The 16,703-nt window shown below is 42.8% G+C and overlaps 1 protein-coding gene across 3 annotated transcripts; it reads left to right on the forward strand.

The window, feature by feature from the left end:
• Positions 1 to 1,467: 1,467 nt before the first annotated feature.
• LOC136611423 (heterogeneous nuclear ribonucleoprotein H-like) lies at positions 1,468 to 16,467 on the forward strand. 3 transcript variants are annotated; one of them, XM_066591038.1, is made up of 12 exons: positions 1,468 to 1,571; positions 1,777 to 1,960; positions 2,040 to 2,195; positions 5,758 to 5,901; positions 7,625 to 7,763; positions 8,259 to 8,431; positions 9,042 to 9,113; positions 9,739 to 9,845; positions 10,645 to 10,780; positions 11,795 to 11,878; positions 12,910 to 13,008; positions 15,891 to 16,467. In XM_066591038.1, the coding sequence occupies exons 2-12, from the start codon at positions 1,873 to 1,875 to the stop codon at positions 16,007 to 16,009; spliced, it is 1,317 nt and encodes a 438-aa protein (XP_066447135.1). In that variant the 5' UTR covers positions 1,468 to 1,571; positions 1,777 to 1,872; the 3' UTR covers positions 16,010 to 16,467. The 3 variants fall into 3 exon arrangements, with proteins under 3 accessions (XP_066447135.1, XP_066447134.1, XP_066447136.1); XM_066591037.1 differs by having other exon boundaries at positions 1,475 to 1,607; XM_066591039.1 differs by having other exon boundaries at positions 1,475 to 1,607; positions 12,913 to 13,008.
• The last annotated feature ends 236 nt before the right edge of the window (positions 16,468 to 16,703 follow it).

The following is a 16,703-nucleotide window of genomic DNA, read 5'->3' on the forward strand; positions in this document are numbered from 1 at the left end:
AGAACTTCACATAAGCGACGCGAGACGTTTTTGTATGAAAAATGCCTGGAATCTGCAGGTAAAACACGCTCAATATTGAGCAGGGTTATCTTAGCCTGATTTTGCGCTCGGCCGTGTGAAGGTAGCCTAATTGTGCTGCTCCAGAGAAAAAAATGATTATCTACCAAATGGCGTAAAAACAATTGTGGAATTTCTGAATATTTCTTCCATTTCCCCCTCCAAAAAAATGAAATAAAAGTGATACTGTAAGAAAAAGCACTGCATGCATTATAGTCAAGGGGTCCGCACGGCGCTGTTCGCTCAAGGGGGTCAGCCTGGCGCTGTTCACTCAAGGGGTCCATCCGGCGCTGTTCGCTCAAGGGGGTCTGCCCGATGCTGTTCACTCAAGGGGGTCCGCCCGGCGCTGTTCACTCAAGGGGTCCATCCGGCGCTGTTCGCTCAAGGGGTCTGCCCGATGCTGTTCACTCAAGGGGGTCCGCCCGGCGCTGTTCGCTCAAGGGGACCTGCCCGATGCTGTTTACTCAAGGGGGTCCGCCCGACGCTGTTTGCTCAAGGGGGTCCGCCCGGCGCAATTCGCTCAAGGGGGTCCGCCCGGCGCAATTCGCTCAAGGGGGTCCGCCCAGCGCTGTTCGCTCAAGGGGGTCCGCCTGGCGCTATTCGCTCAAGGGGGTCCGCCCGGCGCTGTTCGCTCAAGGGGGTCCGCCCGGCATTGTTTGGTTCCGTCCAGAGACAGAATCGCTTGTTCATGGGGATATCGCTCTCCCCCAAACGGAGCACCAAAGCGTAATCCCCAACACAGCTGTGAAACCATCCTTGGGCCGTGAAAATTATGTACGATTTGTGCATTGCAAGAAACGCAAATATCACACAAATATGACCCATATTCTTTTGAAAGGAGTCATATCAGGAGCGATTTATTATTTTTTTCCCCGTATCGTGTTGCAGGAAGGAATCGTGGCATGTCCTATCTTTTCGCGTTCCTCGTAATGCACCGTCCATTGTTTTAAATGCAACAGGAAAATGCATCGCATGCGTTTTCCAACAATGCGAAACACTCGCCGATCCCCCAATGTGGCTGCAAGCCGCGCCGGAGAATCCCTACTTTTACGTGAAATGATGGGAGGCGTTTTTAAAGAAAACAACGCCTCACATCTGCAGGTACTTTACAAGCGCAATATTGTGTTGAGTTTTACGACCCTAAAAAGTTGCGCTCGGCCGCGTGAGGGACGCCTTATACAACCCATCATAGTCCATGAGTCACGGCTCTTACAATGCGACCATGGAAATCGCTTGGACCTTAGGGCGAAAATTATAGGCTGGTCACTAAGTGGTTAAACTACAGTCCTGAGGGGCACATTTTGTGAAACTCGCCCTCCAGCCCTCAGGCACGCCGGCAGGACCGGTAGGACCGGTAAGGTCACGTGACACGAGCACTCCGCTGTGAGGGACTGTGGTGACGAGATAAAAGGCGGGCCTTGGCACTGCGCATGCGCGGAGTGTGTCTCGTTCCTAGCACGCAGGCCGTCTGAGTAGTACTGCTCCAGCCGGCGGAGACAGCAGCTGTGGACTAGGTGAGCGCCGCGGGTCTTCTTCCTCCACAGGAGCCGGTACGTCTCAGGGTGTGGGAGACGGGTGCCGCCATGCCTGCTGCGCGGTTCGCCGTGTTTTCTGTTGTGTGCCCCGGTGTAATGTGACGGGGCCGGGGGTGACTGTGTGAGTCTGGCAGGCCGTGTACGCCATGAAGGGGAGGCACTGAGCGCTCACGTTGTGTTGCAGGTTTGTCCGTTGAAGAGCGCCGCCGCCATTTTGTCTTTGTGACGCCAGCCCGGTCACGTGTCTGCAGCCCCAGCCCGTCCCAGCCGCGAGGAGAAAATGTCGGAAGGCGGCGAAGGTTACGTGGTGAAGATCCGGGGTCTGCCCTGGTCCTGCACGGTGGAGGAGATCGAGAACTTCTTCGCCGGTAAGTGTGCTGGCGGGGCGGGGGTGATGGCGGCGGCTGGCCGGGCAGGCTGCGGGGCTCACTCTCCTCTCCTCCGCAGACTCCAAGATCCTGAACGGCAGCTGCGGAGTGCACTTCATCTACACCCGGGAGAGCCGGCCCAGCGGGGAGGCGTTCGTCGAGTTTGAGGGCGAAGAGGATCTCAATCTGGGTCTGAAGAAAGACCGGGAGACCATGGGGCACCGCTATGTGGAAGGTAGGCCGTGCGGGCCGTGCGCTGCAGTCCCCGGCCGCGGTGGGCTCTATCCGCCGCCTCACAGCGCTTCTCTCTCCTTTTCTTGCTCATATTTGTGACTTTTGGCTTAATTTGCCGGGTGCGTCCGAAGGTATCTGCCCACCTAACAGGCGGTCCGTGGGGTGGCGGTACAGTCAGTCACACCTGTGTATATTATGTGTGGTAATGGCGCTGCTTGTCCCGTCGTACCCACTGCGTTCGGAGCGCGGTTGTGTGTGCGGCGGCTTCATGCCTGTTGCTAGGAGACAAAAGCATATGGGAGACGGGCTGAGAAGCGTGCCCGCTCTCGCGCCGGTTAGTGCGCCGTGCCCGCTCTCGCGCCGGTTAGTGCGCCGTGGCGGGGGGTGCTCTCTCCTCCTTGCAGAGATGCGACGTGTTTTGGACGACCGATCCCATTGTTTCTGTGCAGGGGCTCATTCACACGGGCGCATCGTCACACATGGTGAATTAAGGCACTGGGTCTCTGGGCTTTCCTTCATGCCTGTGTTGGAGCTGTTTATTGGGATGCTGCGAATGGATGGCGTTTAATACTCAGCGGGGATTTGGGGGAGAAGGCCCACTGGGCAGTGCCAATCGCACAGCGTAGGAGCCGCGATGAGGACGAGGCCGTGTGAACTAGTACTCAGGCCGCTCTCACGTTAATGCGACGTTTTGCTGCAACATGACTTTCACCTGCAGCTGGCGGCGTGTTTTAGCGCTCTCCATTGTGATGAGGTTCACTAAACAGCGAAATATAGAACACTCCACTGGAAAGCGCCATCTCATGCCAGGATGAAGCGCATCTATGAGGCCCCCTGCGTTCACTGGGAGTGTTATACCACGGTATGCAGTGCCTGTGTGATGGACCACATGCTCCGGTGAGGCACGGCACATGGCCTGCGAGGCCCATGTGGCTTCTTTCAAGGTCCCCTTTGAAAACAAGGGGCGGGGCCTCCCGAGGGAACACCAAAAGATGGAACGGCTGTAACTTTTATGTATTGTTTACCTCCCAGCAGCGCTCCTCTGACTAAACTAAAGAAGGGATTTCATACTGGTTTGACTTTGCGCAGCTTGTGTGAAGAAGCCTATAAAGTGCTTTTACAAGAAAAAAAGAAATCGCTGGATCTTCTGAATGTGATTGCTAAATGTTGAGCGTAGACGCAGAGCGATAATTGGTTCACTCATTGCTGCAGGCGTGAAAATCATTGCTGGTTCGTTCACTAATCACTCAGTTTAAACACTGATTGCTCAGTCCTTCTCGCTCGCTGGTACAGCGGGCTGAACCCCCGTAAGATGAAACCATTGTGTAAAAGTATTCTGTAAAGAGCGTCTGGGGGTCGCCGCTGCGCTGGGGGTCCCGCATGCCTGCTCCATCTGGAGGGGGTGGTATCACCATGGGGGGCCTGTTGGGATGCACTTTACATAACTCTAGCCCCTCTTCGTGCAATGCTCACTTAGGGGGGCATCAGAAATGCGGCAGCCTAATTAAAGGGCTTGTTTACATCAAAAGCGAGACCCTGTGAACAATGCAGCCCGCTTATACAGCAGATACATAGTCGGCTCGTTCAGTCATTCACTGTATGGGTGAGACCGATCAGTAATTAACAATCCAGCAATGGTTTTTACGTCTGCGTAAAATGAACAACAAACAAAAACCTTTACCAATCGTTGTTGGCAGCGTTTACACTGACCGTTTATTGTTCCACTTCGCTCCTTTGAACAATACCTTCTTTTTTTTTTTATCTCCTGCTTTCCCACAAAATCTGTGGAAAACAGCAGAAAATGGCGCGTGCTGCGGGTGTTTTCCCGCATGTGTGATCCACACTCCAGGACAAAAGGACATCCGCAGGTATTTAATTACCTGCAGATGCCCAATGAAAGTGTGGATTCTGCAATTCAATTGTCTGTGGGCATAAGGCCTGAAGGCCCATTTACACGGGATTATTACTGCCCAAAATTTGTTTAAATGAGCGATTGTAACGTGTAAACACGGGCATCATGCAGTTGGGCCACTCTTTAAAAATGTAATAAACCCTTCCTATCCCGTGGCATTTCCAGCTCATCAGGAAGAGAATCTTCTGCCCACGTCCAGTGCTGGCATGGAGCAGACTCAAGGAGCTTGTACGAACCCGCTGTAATATACCACCTGGCTCCCACTGCCATGTTTGGAATGAATCTAGCGACTGGTGTGCTGGTGGTGTAAAACAGTAGCTGGAAAAATGTGATATTCCCATTCAGAAAAGTTTGCAGGGCTTGTTCAGGAAACTGACAAAACTGCCGCTATACATACAGCCTGGGGAAACCGGCAGAGCCGAATGCCATCCCGTGGGTTCTGTCAGGCGGACCTCCTAGATGCACTCCCCTCTCCTAGCACAGGCTGCATGGACAGAGACCATATTAAAATTCCCAGAAAAACACTTCAACATCCTAAAGAGTGGCCCAAGAAAAGAGAATAATTGTTTGTTTTGTGCTGAGGGAGCTGTTTTTTTTCAGTATGAACTGTGGTCTTCATTGATCCCATTTTTGGTAATATGACAGTTCCATTATTTATTTTTTTTTGGCATTCATCATGCAATATAAATGACAAGTTGACTTCATTCTGTAGGCCCATATGATTGTTAACCAAATGTATATTTATTGACATGCTGTGATTTTTCAATGGTACAATCTGCTCATTTCACACGGCTTCTTCGATTTTATTTTTTTTCTGATATGCAAAATTTACTATAAAACGCCCTCCCCCAGAGTTCATTGTAGAAACCCACATAAAGGCATATTTAACCCAAACTCTAATAAGTTTCTTGTATTTTGTGTCTTGAGGGGGTTGTCAAAGATGGCTTGTATTTTTAACAAACATAGCGGACAGCTGATACTCGTCTCTACCTGCAAGTCCACCGCTGCAGCTCTGGGTCTCTGGTGCGCAAGTTTGTTTACAGGCTGCACTCAGCCAATGACAGAGTAAACCTGCTGCAGCCAATGACAGCTTGGCAATCATCACTAAGCTCAGTCATTGGCTGCAGCAGCCTGTTTATGGGTCAACACAGGTCGACTGCAGCGTGCAACCATGACACCAATGACAAGACCCATTGCCCTGGCAGGAGACACGTGGAAAGGGATGAATATTAAGGTGTGGTGTTTGTTTTGTGCCTCCAAGCTATCAGTCTCCGTGACTTCCTTGATCCTACAGGCATCTGAGAAGTGCTAAAGCAATGTGACAGCTTTATACTGTGTAGCACAGTGATGGGGTCTGACAGTGACAGTGACAGACACTGACGTCTTCTTGGACAGTCTCACCGGGTCCAGAGCAGTTGGGAACCATGTCATATTGGCTGGTTCATTAGATTGACAATGGCTGCATTTATTTTTCAATCAGAATTTGGGTAAATAAGTTCTGCATTTAACAATTGGGGAAGATTTCTACTTGACCAGGTAAAACGGCCTATTCCAGTCCTATTAGTCTGTCAAAATTTCATCGGAGGATTTAATTGATCCCTCTAAAAAGATTTTTAAGACTTGCACTAATTGCCTTTCTTTCTGATTACAGTCTTCAAATCCAACAGTGTTGAAATGGACTGGGTTCTGAAGCACACAGGGCCAAACAGCCCCGACACCGCAAATGATGGCTTTGTCCGCTTAAGAGGCCTACCATTTGGCTGCAGCAAGGAGGAAATCGTTCAGTTTTTTTCAGGTACATATAATATTTTAATATATGAAAAAAAAGTTGGGTAATTATGGAGAATAGGCTATTTTTTTCCTCCTTTTGACAAAAATATACTACAAGGTTCTCCTGTGGCTTAAAGGAAATCTAAACCTTGCTGGTGTTTTTTCATTGCATTAAACATGGCAGGGACTGAATTAGTAGCACAAAAACAACGTTTCGGTACTGCTGAATGCTATTTAAAATACACAGGAAAACCTCTACAAAATGGAAGTATCAGCTAACTGTAATGCACTTCTAGTATCTACGTTAAACATGAGAACCTTTTTTTTTTTTTAGCGTGTTTCCATACATCTGTCAAATTTTCCCCAAATTATTTAAAGTTTTGTAGTTTGCCTGTTTTTTTTTTTTTTTCTCCTCTAAGCATTTGAGAACAAAAGTGTATGCTAAACAGACGGAAACTTTTTGTTTGCTTTTGAGCGTAATTTTAGTTCTATGGGTTAGAAATGCATGGTATGCTACAATGCCCACCTAGGTGTTTGCTGGCTTTCTACACTCTTCTGTGCTACAAAAATAGCAAAATATGCACTTTTGAACTAAGTTTGACAACTATAGCCTTTGGATACATTAAGCAGTAACTTCTAATAAGTGCTGATACAAAAATGTATACACTGACAAATGGTTTAAAAGATATGAACAGCCTCTAAAATAGATGCACTACCATGTTCTTGTATAGCTTTCCAAGATGACTGTATTTATTTTTAAGATCTCTGGCAGAGGTGTGTTTTTTTTTGTTTTTTTTTTCTCCCTCAAAACTAGAGCGCATAAATATTTTTATTTTTTTGGGAACATCTTTAAAATAACCCAAGTTTCCAGCGCACCACAACTTAATGGACACTAGATATCTTTTTGTGTTTTGCCCTCTAGAAAGATTTCGGATTGTTTTATGTGTAGTTGTTGATTGGAGGGGGAGTTGGTCTCACCTGCTCTCCCTCAATAACCTTGAATTGTTTAAATATTTACAATAGAACTGTTAAACCAGCCTATATCCAAGAGCATTGAAACGCCAAAGATGTTCATTGTCTTGGTGAATTGGACAGCTTAAACAGATATTCCCATCTCTGCTTTTCAAGGCTGAGATTGGAATATTAGCAACTCTGAGCCACCCACCCTGGCCAGGAATTCGGGAAATGGCCAGCAGAGCTGTTCTGCACAGTTTACGAAACTTAATAGATATGAATGCAAGCACAGTAAGTTATGCTGCTTCTGTAACTCCCATTCACTTCTAAGGAAGTTGTACACACTTTATGTAGCAGCCCTGTTTAGATGTTGCTCTGATCCCAAGCAGGTGTGACAGGTGTCTTGAGGGGACTGTTCCGGAGATGTGTGTGGGTCCTACCTCTGGGACCCACACCCATCAGGCTTTTATGGCATACCCTTTTGCAAATGCCATAATATGCTCTGGCTGCGCCAACCTCAGTGCATTCCCATCTATTTGGAAACTTTTCACGACTGCATTTTTTTCAAGAAAGTTTAGTGTGTCTCCAAATACACTTTCTTACACAACCTTTTTTTTTTTTTAACTGGTGGCTGGTTTAAAAAAATAAATTATCCTAGTAAATGTTTGCCGCTGCCCTTTTATTTGGTGTTTAAGAAAAGAATTGTCTGTGTGGGCTTGTAATTTTATTTTTCCTTATATTTATAAATATAAAATGTTAACCCCCCACTGGGGTTATTTGTCCTTGGGTTGAAGGGTTGGAAATCGTGCCAAATGGGATAACATTGCCGGTGGACTTCCAGGGGAGGAGTACGGGGGAGGCCTTCGTGCAGTTTGCTTCACAGGAAATAGCTGAAAAGGCTCTAAAGAAACACAAGGAGAGAATAGGGCACAGGTGGGGATGGATGGTTGGATGTCACTTTTCTTATGGTATAGTTGCATATCATTGACAGAATATTAATTTTAGCTAATGTAATGTGAAAAGGTGTATGAGTTAAAGTTCTAAAGTGAATTTATACTGGCTTAAAGCGTTTACATGTATTTAGATTAGTATTGCCATAAGAAAATGTGATTGACTGTTTTATTTATGTACAGTATATGGTACAAAATGCAAACCGATAATTGTCACAATGGGTTTACTAGCACCTGTGACTACTATACAGATTATGTGTGCTTTTAAAATAGCTTTTTTTTTACTAATATAATGAATCATGCACCATACTGAAAGAACAGTTTATATGGACAAATGTTAAAGAATACAGTGAATTTAAAACTTTATATTAAAATATAAATTTTAATTTTCATAGTGTCATACTTCAGATTGACATATGTAGCTTTTGAGTGTGTATTTTACTGGATTTCTGTTATCCTTTCCTCCCTACTTCTCCAGGTATATAGAAATTTTTAAGAGCAGTAGAGCAGAGGTTCGTACAAACTATGATCCTCCCAGAAAGCTCTTTGGTATGCAGCGACCAGGACCTTATGACAGACCAGGTGTAGGAAGAGGTTATAATAATTTGGGAAGAGGATTTGATCGGATGAGGCGTGGTGGATATGGGGGAGGTAAGCTCCTAAATGAGGCTGTGTATAAATTAAGTGTCGTGTTTTTTTGGTTTTGTTTTTCTTTTTCTCCCTCCTTTCTGCATTGCTACAGTCCCTTCATTCTGATTGCCAGGAGTGCTTGATATCAGACCCCCACCAAACATCAAGAATAGATTTACTGTACAGAGAAATCCCATTTTAAAGCATTTTTTCCTATCTTGTACACTTATTGAATGTTCGCAGGATATGCCATAAATCTGATAGGTGTGGGTCACAGAGGTAGGACCCACATTTCCAACTCCCTCCCCTCAACCAATCCCTACTATTCAGGCTGCCTGATGTGGCCAGGTTTTATGGAAACGGCGAAGCTGACCTTTCTACAGTTTGCTTATCCAATAGAAGTGGTTGGGAGCTATATAAACTGCATAGTGCTTGACCGTTTTTGTAAAATCCTATCTTAGAGCCTAGATGTAGTGGCTAACAGGAAAAAAGCTGGAGGATGTGGGGAGGATTCAAGATAAAAATATCCCTTTCCCATGGCTTCCCTCACCATTGAGAATAGACCGCTCTGTGACAATTCTTTATCTGGGTTTTTTCCACTAGAATTTTATATATTTCTTCTATTATACAGGCTACAGTGGTTATGAGGAGTACAACGGATACAATGAATATGCGTTTGGTACAGACCAGAGATTTGGAAGAGGTATGGCCTGTGTGTGTATATAACAATGTGTGCAGATTTCTTTAACTGTTCACCTCTCTGCGTTGTACTCATATATTTATTTGAATGAGCTCTAACACAGCTAGTTTTGCAGTGTTGTACTCATCGCAGCCCCTACGCTCTGCTGGCAGAGATTGTGTACGGGCATGCGCAGTGCCCATCTCAGCCCAGGATTATGACATCACAGACGTGCACAGTGACTTTAAAAAAATTAAAATAAAAAATTTCAGGTATTGCGAAGGGGCGATGTTGCAATACGCAGCCCTTGAAGGGCTGTGGAGAAATGGAGCATGCTGAGATTTAGTTCTCATGTGTTTTATACAGATATCCCCTCACAGTTCCTCCAACACAAGTGTGAATGAAATGCCATAGACTTTCATTGGCTTCATTCACTGAGTGTTATGCACGGGAAATACGCGTGTGTAATACACGGGGGCAATACGTCCATGTGAATGAGCCCTTATGCCAAGATACGTTGGAGAAGATGACCTGCTGTGAGGAAGAAATTTTGCATTATAGTTAAGTGCTGTGAATAATGCAACTTACTGTTGAAACAGGCAAAGGATTGATGGACTTGCATTTTTTTTTTTCTTCCTTCCCTTAACAGTTTCTGACCATAGATATGCAGATGGATCCAGCTTTCAAAGCACAACCGGTCACTGTGTGCATATGCGAGGTCTCCCTTACAGAGCAACAGAAACTGACATATATACGGTAAAATGTTTAACTTTAACATTGTCAATGGATATACAGCTTTGTTTACTTTTAGAAAATGGACAACTACTGTCCTATCTTGACTTGTTTTCTGCTTGCTCAAATCTGGTCCTTTCTGACATTCACACTTCAATATTTCCAGATATTTAAAGGATGTCTTCAGCCAAACTGATGCCCCTATTCTTGGGGTGGGCAGTATGGCCTAAAAATAAAATCTTAATTTGCTGCTGTATTGCAACAACTACATATAACACACAACTGTGTGCACTTGAAAGGACAAATTAATTAAATAAGGTTACCCAGCCCTATTATAAAATTGCAGTACATCTTTGCTTAACGCCCAGAAATAAAGTCGGACAGCCACCAGGCACTTGTGGAACAGAAGCGGTGGCAAAGACTTCACCAGTTACTGAAGAGTCTCCCTGGATATCCACTGTTAATCTAAACTAGGCTTCTAATAGGACCTGTAATGTTCGTGTTAAGCACTGTCCATGTGTTTCCTCACCCAGTTTGAGCTACAGACTAGCACATTGGGTGGATTTATAACCACTTTGTTGTCCATAGCAACTAATAGCTCAACTTTTGTTTCTGCAGAGCAAAATAAATGAAATCTGTGCTGTAACTGTTGCTATGGGTACCAGTTTTCTTTTTGCGTTTGTTTTCTAATTCTCCACCATTAAGTGTTTAATCTTTCGCTATTGATTCACATGTAATTAAATCTTTATTTTTTTTAATAAAAATGCTGTTTTTTCTAAAGCACTCTGTAAAATCTGCAAGTAAATCTTTTCTTTGTCTGCAGTTCTTCTCTCCATTGAATCCAGTCAGAGTTCACATTGAAATAGGGGCAGATGGGAGAGTAACTGGAGAAGCTGATGTTGAATTTGCAACTCATGAAGATGCTGTGGCCGCAATGTCCAAAGATAAAGCAAATATGCGTAAGAAATCAATTCAACTGTCAGACCTACAAAACATGCATTTTACATACTACTAATACTCCTAGTTGACTACCTCAGAACCTAAGTATTTTTCTCACATTGGACAAACCAGTTGTCTAGTGCATAACTGTATCCTGTCACTTAACAAACTGTGTCCATCCTGCACCTTCCCCACCAAAAAAATTACTTTAAAGGAGACCGATGTCGATGACTGTTTATCTCATCTTTCAATTTCCCTGTTGTGCATGCCCAAAACTGACATGTATGCTGATAAACACTAGTTGGCATGTGCACATGATGCTGAAAACTAGCTTTCTCCATGCATCCTGCATCTGGCTTTCAGGAAAATGGGAGTTAGTATATAGATAAAACTTGTATCACTTTGAAATTTGCATCCTTTACATTAATCACTAACTACTAAGGTGGGAGTTGATGGCCTGACTCATATTAAGGGCTCGCTCACACAAGTGTATTAAGCAGTGCTGAAACCCCATTGACTTAAATTGGTTTACAAATATGCTTTTTCATGAAAAAGATTGCAGCATGTTCTATTTCAGTCTGAATTACATATTCCTGTATTTCTTTTATGCACGATCACTGCATATTTACATGCACAAAAACTCAAGGATGAAAATGCATAGTTCAGTCATGTAAATATGCATCAGCACTTGTGCATAGGGTAGTATAAGAAGCTTCCAGGCATTTTACCTAAATGAAGAGCGGTCATGAAATCAAAGGAACTTGAGAGTAAGCTGAAGAAAGTATGACTAGGTATTCACTTTATATTCAGTATTGATGTAAACTTTACATACTGAACTGGAGGGTGCCTCATGGAAAGCTGCTTCATTATAGAATAGGCTGTACAATTTTCATACTGTCTTTTAGGAGTTTAATAAAAAAAATAATCATGTAGTGATTGCACAGGTACATCCAGTGTCAAACGTTATTGAGCATGTGACACTTAAAAATAATATCCCCACCCTTCCCTGTTTTCCTTTCTGCTTATCTTTACAGAACACAGATATGTGGAGCTATTTCTTAATTCAACAGCTGGCGGATCTAGTAGTGCATACAGCAACCAAATGATGGGAGGACTTGGTATGTGTTAACCTAAACCACGCAACTATGTCTTGCTATAGATGGCTATTGCACAAAATTACACTAATGGAATAAGTGTATATGATAGTGGGATAAGGAGAAGGAGCAGGTTTATGGAGGAATTGCTGGGAGATGGAAATTACCCTCTTTTGTGTCCCTTTTAAAGGGTTATACCAGTAACAGACTTGAATGCTAGGGTCTGCAGGAATGCTTATTGAGCAGTTTTGTCTTCAAGATATATAATATAATATGACAAAACTGCTCAATAAGCATTCCATCCATATATATATATATATATAAAATTGGGGGGGGGGGTTAATTCCTTTTGAAACAAAGCTTTTGGAAGTTGTTGGAATGACAGAGACCCAAACCAAGCAATTAATGCAATGTGGTGATTGTTAAATAAAGTACCAGCCATTTACGCCTTTATGCCCCAGGATATATACATTTTCCTGGATTAGCAAGATTGGGAGACTATCCTGCTGTATACACAATTGATATAAGCGATCGGTGTTCACACTGATCATGGCTCTTAATCTTTAAATACCATTGTTGGTTCTGACAGCAACATTTAAATGCCCATGTCTATGTCCTCCAAGAAGATCTCACACCAACAGAAAAATGGTTATGGCAGCAGAAACGTTTTAATTTTTGCTTCAGTGATTTATATTGTTAAAAGTAATAGTGCCAAAACTAGATGCATTTATTATCTTCGTCATCATACAAACCTGCACCATCACCCAAATTAAAGATGGAATTACTTTTTTCCCGATCTCACTCCATTTATAATGTACTGAAACTTTAAATAAATTTCTCTATTTTATTGCGTTGCCATTGAAAAATACAACTCTCCCTGCAAAAAAAGTTCAGACTATATTCATAAATAAGCTCTGATTTTTATTTTTCACGTAGGGAGGAGAAACCAGAAATAGAGAAAAGGAGGGGGGCTGCATCATTAAGGTGTTAAGCTATATTCTTATTGCTTTTCTAGGAATATATTTTTATGCAACTTTCTTTTTTCATGTGTTTAGCAGCGGGCACACAAACAAACTATGGCAGTCCTGGATCACAGGCAATGAGTGGCAGCTATGGAGCAGGCTATGGAAGTCAAGCCAGTTTAAGTGGTTATGGTAACTATTTGGTTTCTCAATTTTCCTATACTAGTTATAATTTATAGTGACTTCTATGCTATTACAAACTGCATTTTTCTTATCTATTTTCTCTATAGAGCATCAAAAATAGTTGAAATAAGTATGGTGACATTCGTTTAGTGCATGTGTTTTTGATCTAGAAGGAAGATGGATATCTATATCCATAAAAATAATCTTTTTGCTCAGATTGTAATCTCTTATCAATGTTACAGTCAGTGTTCAATTCTGAAAACTCCTAGGTGTTTGTTTGTTTTGGGTTTTTTTGACAGTGGGAGATAAAGATCTAGATAAAGATATATATCTCTCGCTGTCAAAAAATCAATTTCAGAATTGAATAACACTGATTGTAACATTGATAAGAGATTACAATATGAGAGCAAAAATAATTTTATTGCAAAAAGCTTGAAGGCCCCTCCAGGCCATCACAGCAGCAGTGGGGGCAGTGTGCTGCTCCACAGCAAAGACAGGGTTGGGGCGCTCACCCCTAGGTCTCCAGACACCAACGTGGCTGTCGGTGCCCCAACTAAAGCTGGATTCATCAATAATAACCTGGTTCCACCCTGTAGCAGTTAAACTTCATAATTTACAACACCACTGCAAATGGAGGCGATGGTGGGTGTCAAAGGCAGTGCACTTAATGGGCGCTGTGAGACCAAATGTCCTTCAGCCAGGGGCCTGAAATAATGGTGCGGCCTGTCTGGATGGCAGACAGCAAAACAGTCCAGCTGCTGTCATTCCAATAAGGTGCCCCCTCTCATACTCTTAACTGGGCAAAATCTCTGCGCTTATTTCGCAGAGGAATCTAGTGGTCGTCAAGCTCTACACAACTGGACACAAAGGTCCAATACACAAGGAACCTCTGGGAGCCTTTTTAAAGGGCAAGAGGGGAACCACTTTTGGGACCTGGGGTGATAAGACCATTCATCTAATCACACCACAGCTCTAATCGTTTGCATATCTGCCTGAAGGCTTTGCCCACGCGGGATGTCTGCATCAAAAGCCACACCATTGTAACACTGACTTTGTTGTGGAATTCACCACCTCATAAGTGGAGTCTGCAGTATATTTGGTGCTACAGTTGACAAGCCATGGATTTAAAATGCGTACCGCATATCAATTCCCACATTGGTCTTATGCAGATTTTTATTTTTTTTTTCTGCAGTGAGGTTTTGAAAATATCATTAACTTTGCTACTTTAAATGCTGAGGATTTTTTGTGCGCTGAAAACCTGCACACTGTGGCGATTAGCCTAAGCATCGCACCACCTTCGGTGTAACATTCAACAAAAGTTTAACTAAACTTAGAGCAGACCTTGAGTCTTGGAGTTTGCAAACTATCTGAAGTGGTTTTGAGTGTCTGGATATGCAACTAGTCACATTCTGACTCTTCTAGAAGACAATCTAATGGGAGTATATAACCTCTTTCATTGGTAAGAGTGATAATAGACTAACTTCATGTTATCTCATCATGGGGTCACTGCAAGCTGTGCAAAGAGATAAGATGGTAACAAGCTGTAATCTATACTCCTGTTTTTAATTGTTACTCAAACATTGCACCTACAATTTTTGAACCTGGTTAAAGGCTAAAACTAAGAGCTTAGATCTTGGAAACAAAAAAAAAAATTTTTTTTTTTTGTGAAGGAAAAAAAAGTTTGCTACTTCGGTCTTTAAATGTTCAGGGTGCAATCACACAGGTGAGTGATATCCATCTGAAAAACATAAACAAATACTGCATTCCTAAACCTCGGATTTTCTATGACTACGGTGCATGTTTTTTGTTTTTTTTTTGTTCTCTGCCATTGCCCCCAATCTTTGGGCACCATCTTGTACTATTGGTGCAAGTGAAAAATCACCTGTGAATTAACTCATTGAAATCAATGGATTATTTTCCCTTGCACGTTTCATCCATATCGCAATTGGATGTAACTTGTGGGAAACAAGTTTGTGTGAATATACCCTTGAGCCGCTTTCACACGATCGAGAAAATAGCATGATTTTCTGCACTTGACGACGCACCAATGTGAACCCCATTCTTTTGAATGGGGTCATATACATGAGGTTTCTGTAACTCGCTCTGCAATGCTGGGTAGCAGCTTCTGGGCCGAATTCTGTCTGCTTGGCTACTCGGTGCTTGGAGTTTATCACAATTTTTGTGTTTGTCCATCTGCCTTTTGAGAACGAACTACATGTCATCAATGGGATTGACGTCTGTGTAGTTTCCTGGCCATAGATCTAAAGTTTGTGTGTAATTCACCAAGCCACTTATCACTTTTGCCTTGTGACATGGTGCTCCACTATACTGGAAAAAACATTGTTCATCAAGTTGCTCTCGAATGTTTAGATGCCGTACATCAGTGCTCTTGGGGAGAATTGTGAGTGAGCCCACTCCCTTGGATGGAAAGCAACCCCAAACATGAATGGAATGCTTACTGTTGGCATGGGAGAGGGTAGCGCTCACCTTTTCTCTGGATAATCGTTCCAGATGTCCCAAATGGTCTAAAGGGGGGCTTCATCAGAGAAAGTAACTTTACCCCAGTCCTCTGCAATCCCATCCCTGTCTAATGTCTAACTGCAGAGGCTGGTTTTCTACTCATTGAAGATTAGATGGGTTAGAACAGCAGTAGCTCGAGGGCATTTTTCAGGAACATAACAAAGGTATGTGCACCAGGTCACACCGATACACAATCCATGTAGTTCATGAAATGTCTGATAAGCATTAAAGATTCACTCTCGCTAGTGAAAAGCCTTAGAGTGGGTTATGAATCTACAATTTTTATTTCAATCACTCAAATGTAAGTAATCTCTAAAGCTTGTCAGTAACTTTTTTTTTTTTTTGTTCTCTCTTCTAAACCTTCCTTTTAGGAAATCAAAGTGGCTTAAACAACAGTTACTACAGCAGTGGAACACGAGGCTCGCTAGGAGTAAATGGAATCACTGGAATGTCTAGCAGCATGAATATGAGTGCTGCATGGGGATTATAAGTGTCATTGGCTGTGTTTGTGGGTTTTTCTTCTTTTTTTTTTTTTCCTTTTTTTCTCCTTTCCCTCCTCCTGCCCACACTTACTGTGAGACAATTTTAGTAAGTTAATATTTCAGTATTCAGTCTGTCAACAACGCTGTTAAATATAGTAACTAACATGCAGCTTTTTTTTTCTGTAGATTCCATTAGCTGTATTTTTTTATATTGTAATGTTTGCTTCCACATTACTTAAGGGAATTGTGCCTGCTGTATTCTTTTAATACATTTTCTTTTAAATTTTTCCCCCTATGCATTTTGTGAGGGGTGTTCATTTTTTTTTTTCCTTTTTCCCCCCTACCCCTTCCTCATCCCACACTCTTTTTTTTTTTTTTTTTTTTTTTTTTTTTTTTTTCTCCTCCCAGTCCTGGCTTATGTATAGATGTTTCTCAAACTATCTTGACCAATAAATTTGGAAACCAATACTGTGTTTTGTGTTTGGTTTTTTTTTCTTTAGTACAGTTGAAGACATGCTTCACACTTCAAATAAAGCTTTTAACATTAAAGTGACCCTCCAGTCAGGAGCTCAAAATGAATGTTAGCACCTATAGGAATGATTGCCTATTTTCTTCAAATCTTGTATGTACTGGCTCTAGCTGGTTATGTGATGCTGTGCTTTATGCATTATGAGATTGCTAGCCCAACACAGTAGAAGAGAA

This window comes from Eleutherodactylus coqui, chromosome 2, assembly GCF_035609145.1.
Source record: "Eleutherodactylus coqui strain aEleCoq1 chromosome 2, aEleCoq1.hap1, whole genome shotgun sequence".
In the NCBI taxonomy this organism is placed as follows: Eukaryota; Metazoa; Chordata; class Amphibia; order Anura; family Eleutherodactylidae; genus Eleutherodactylus; species Eleutherodactylus coqui.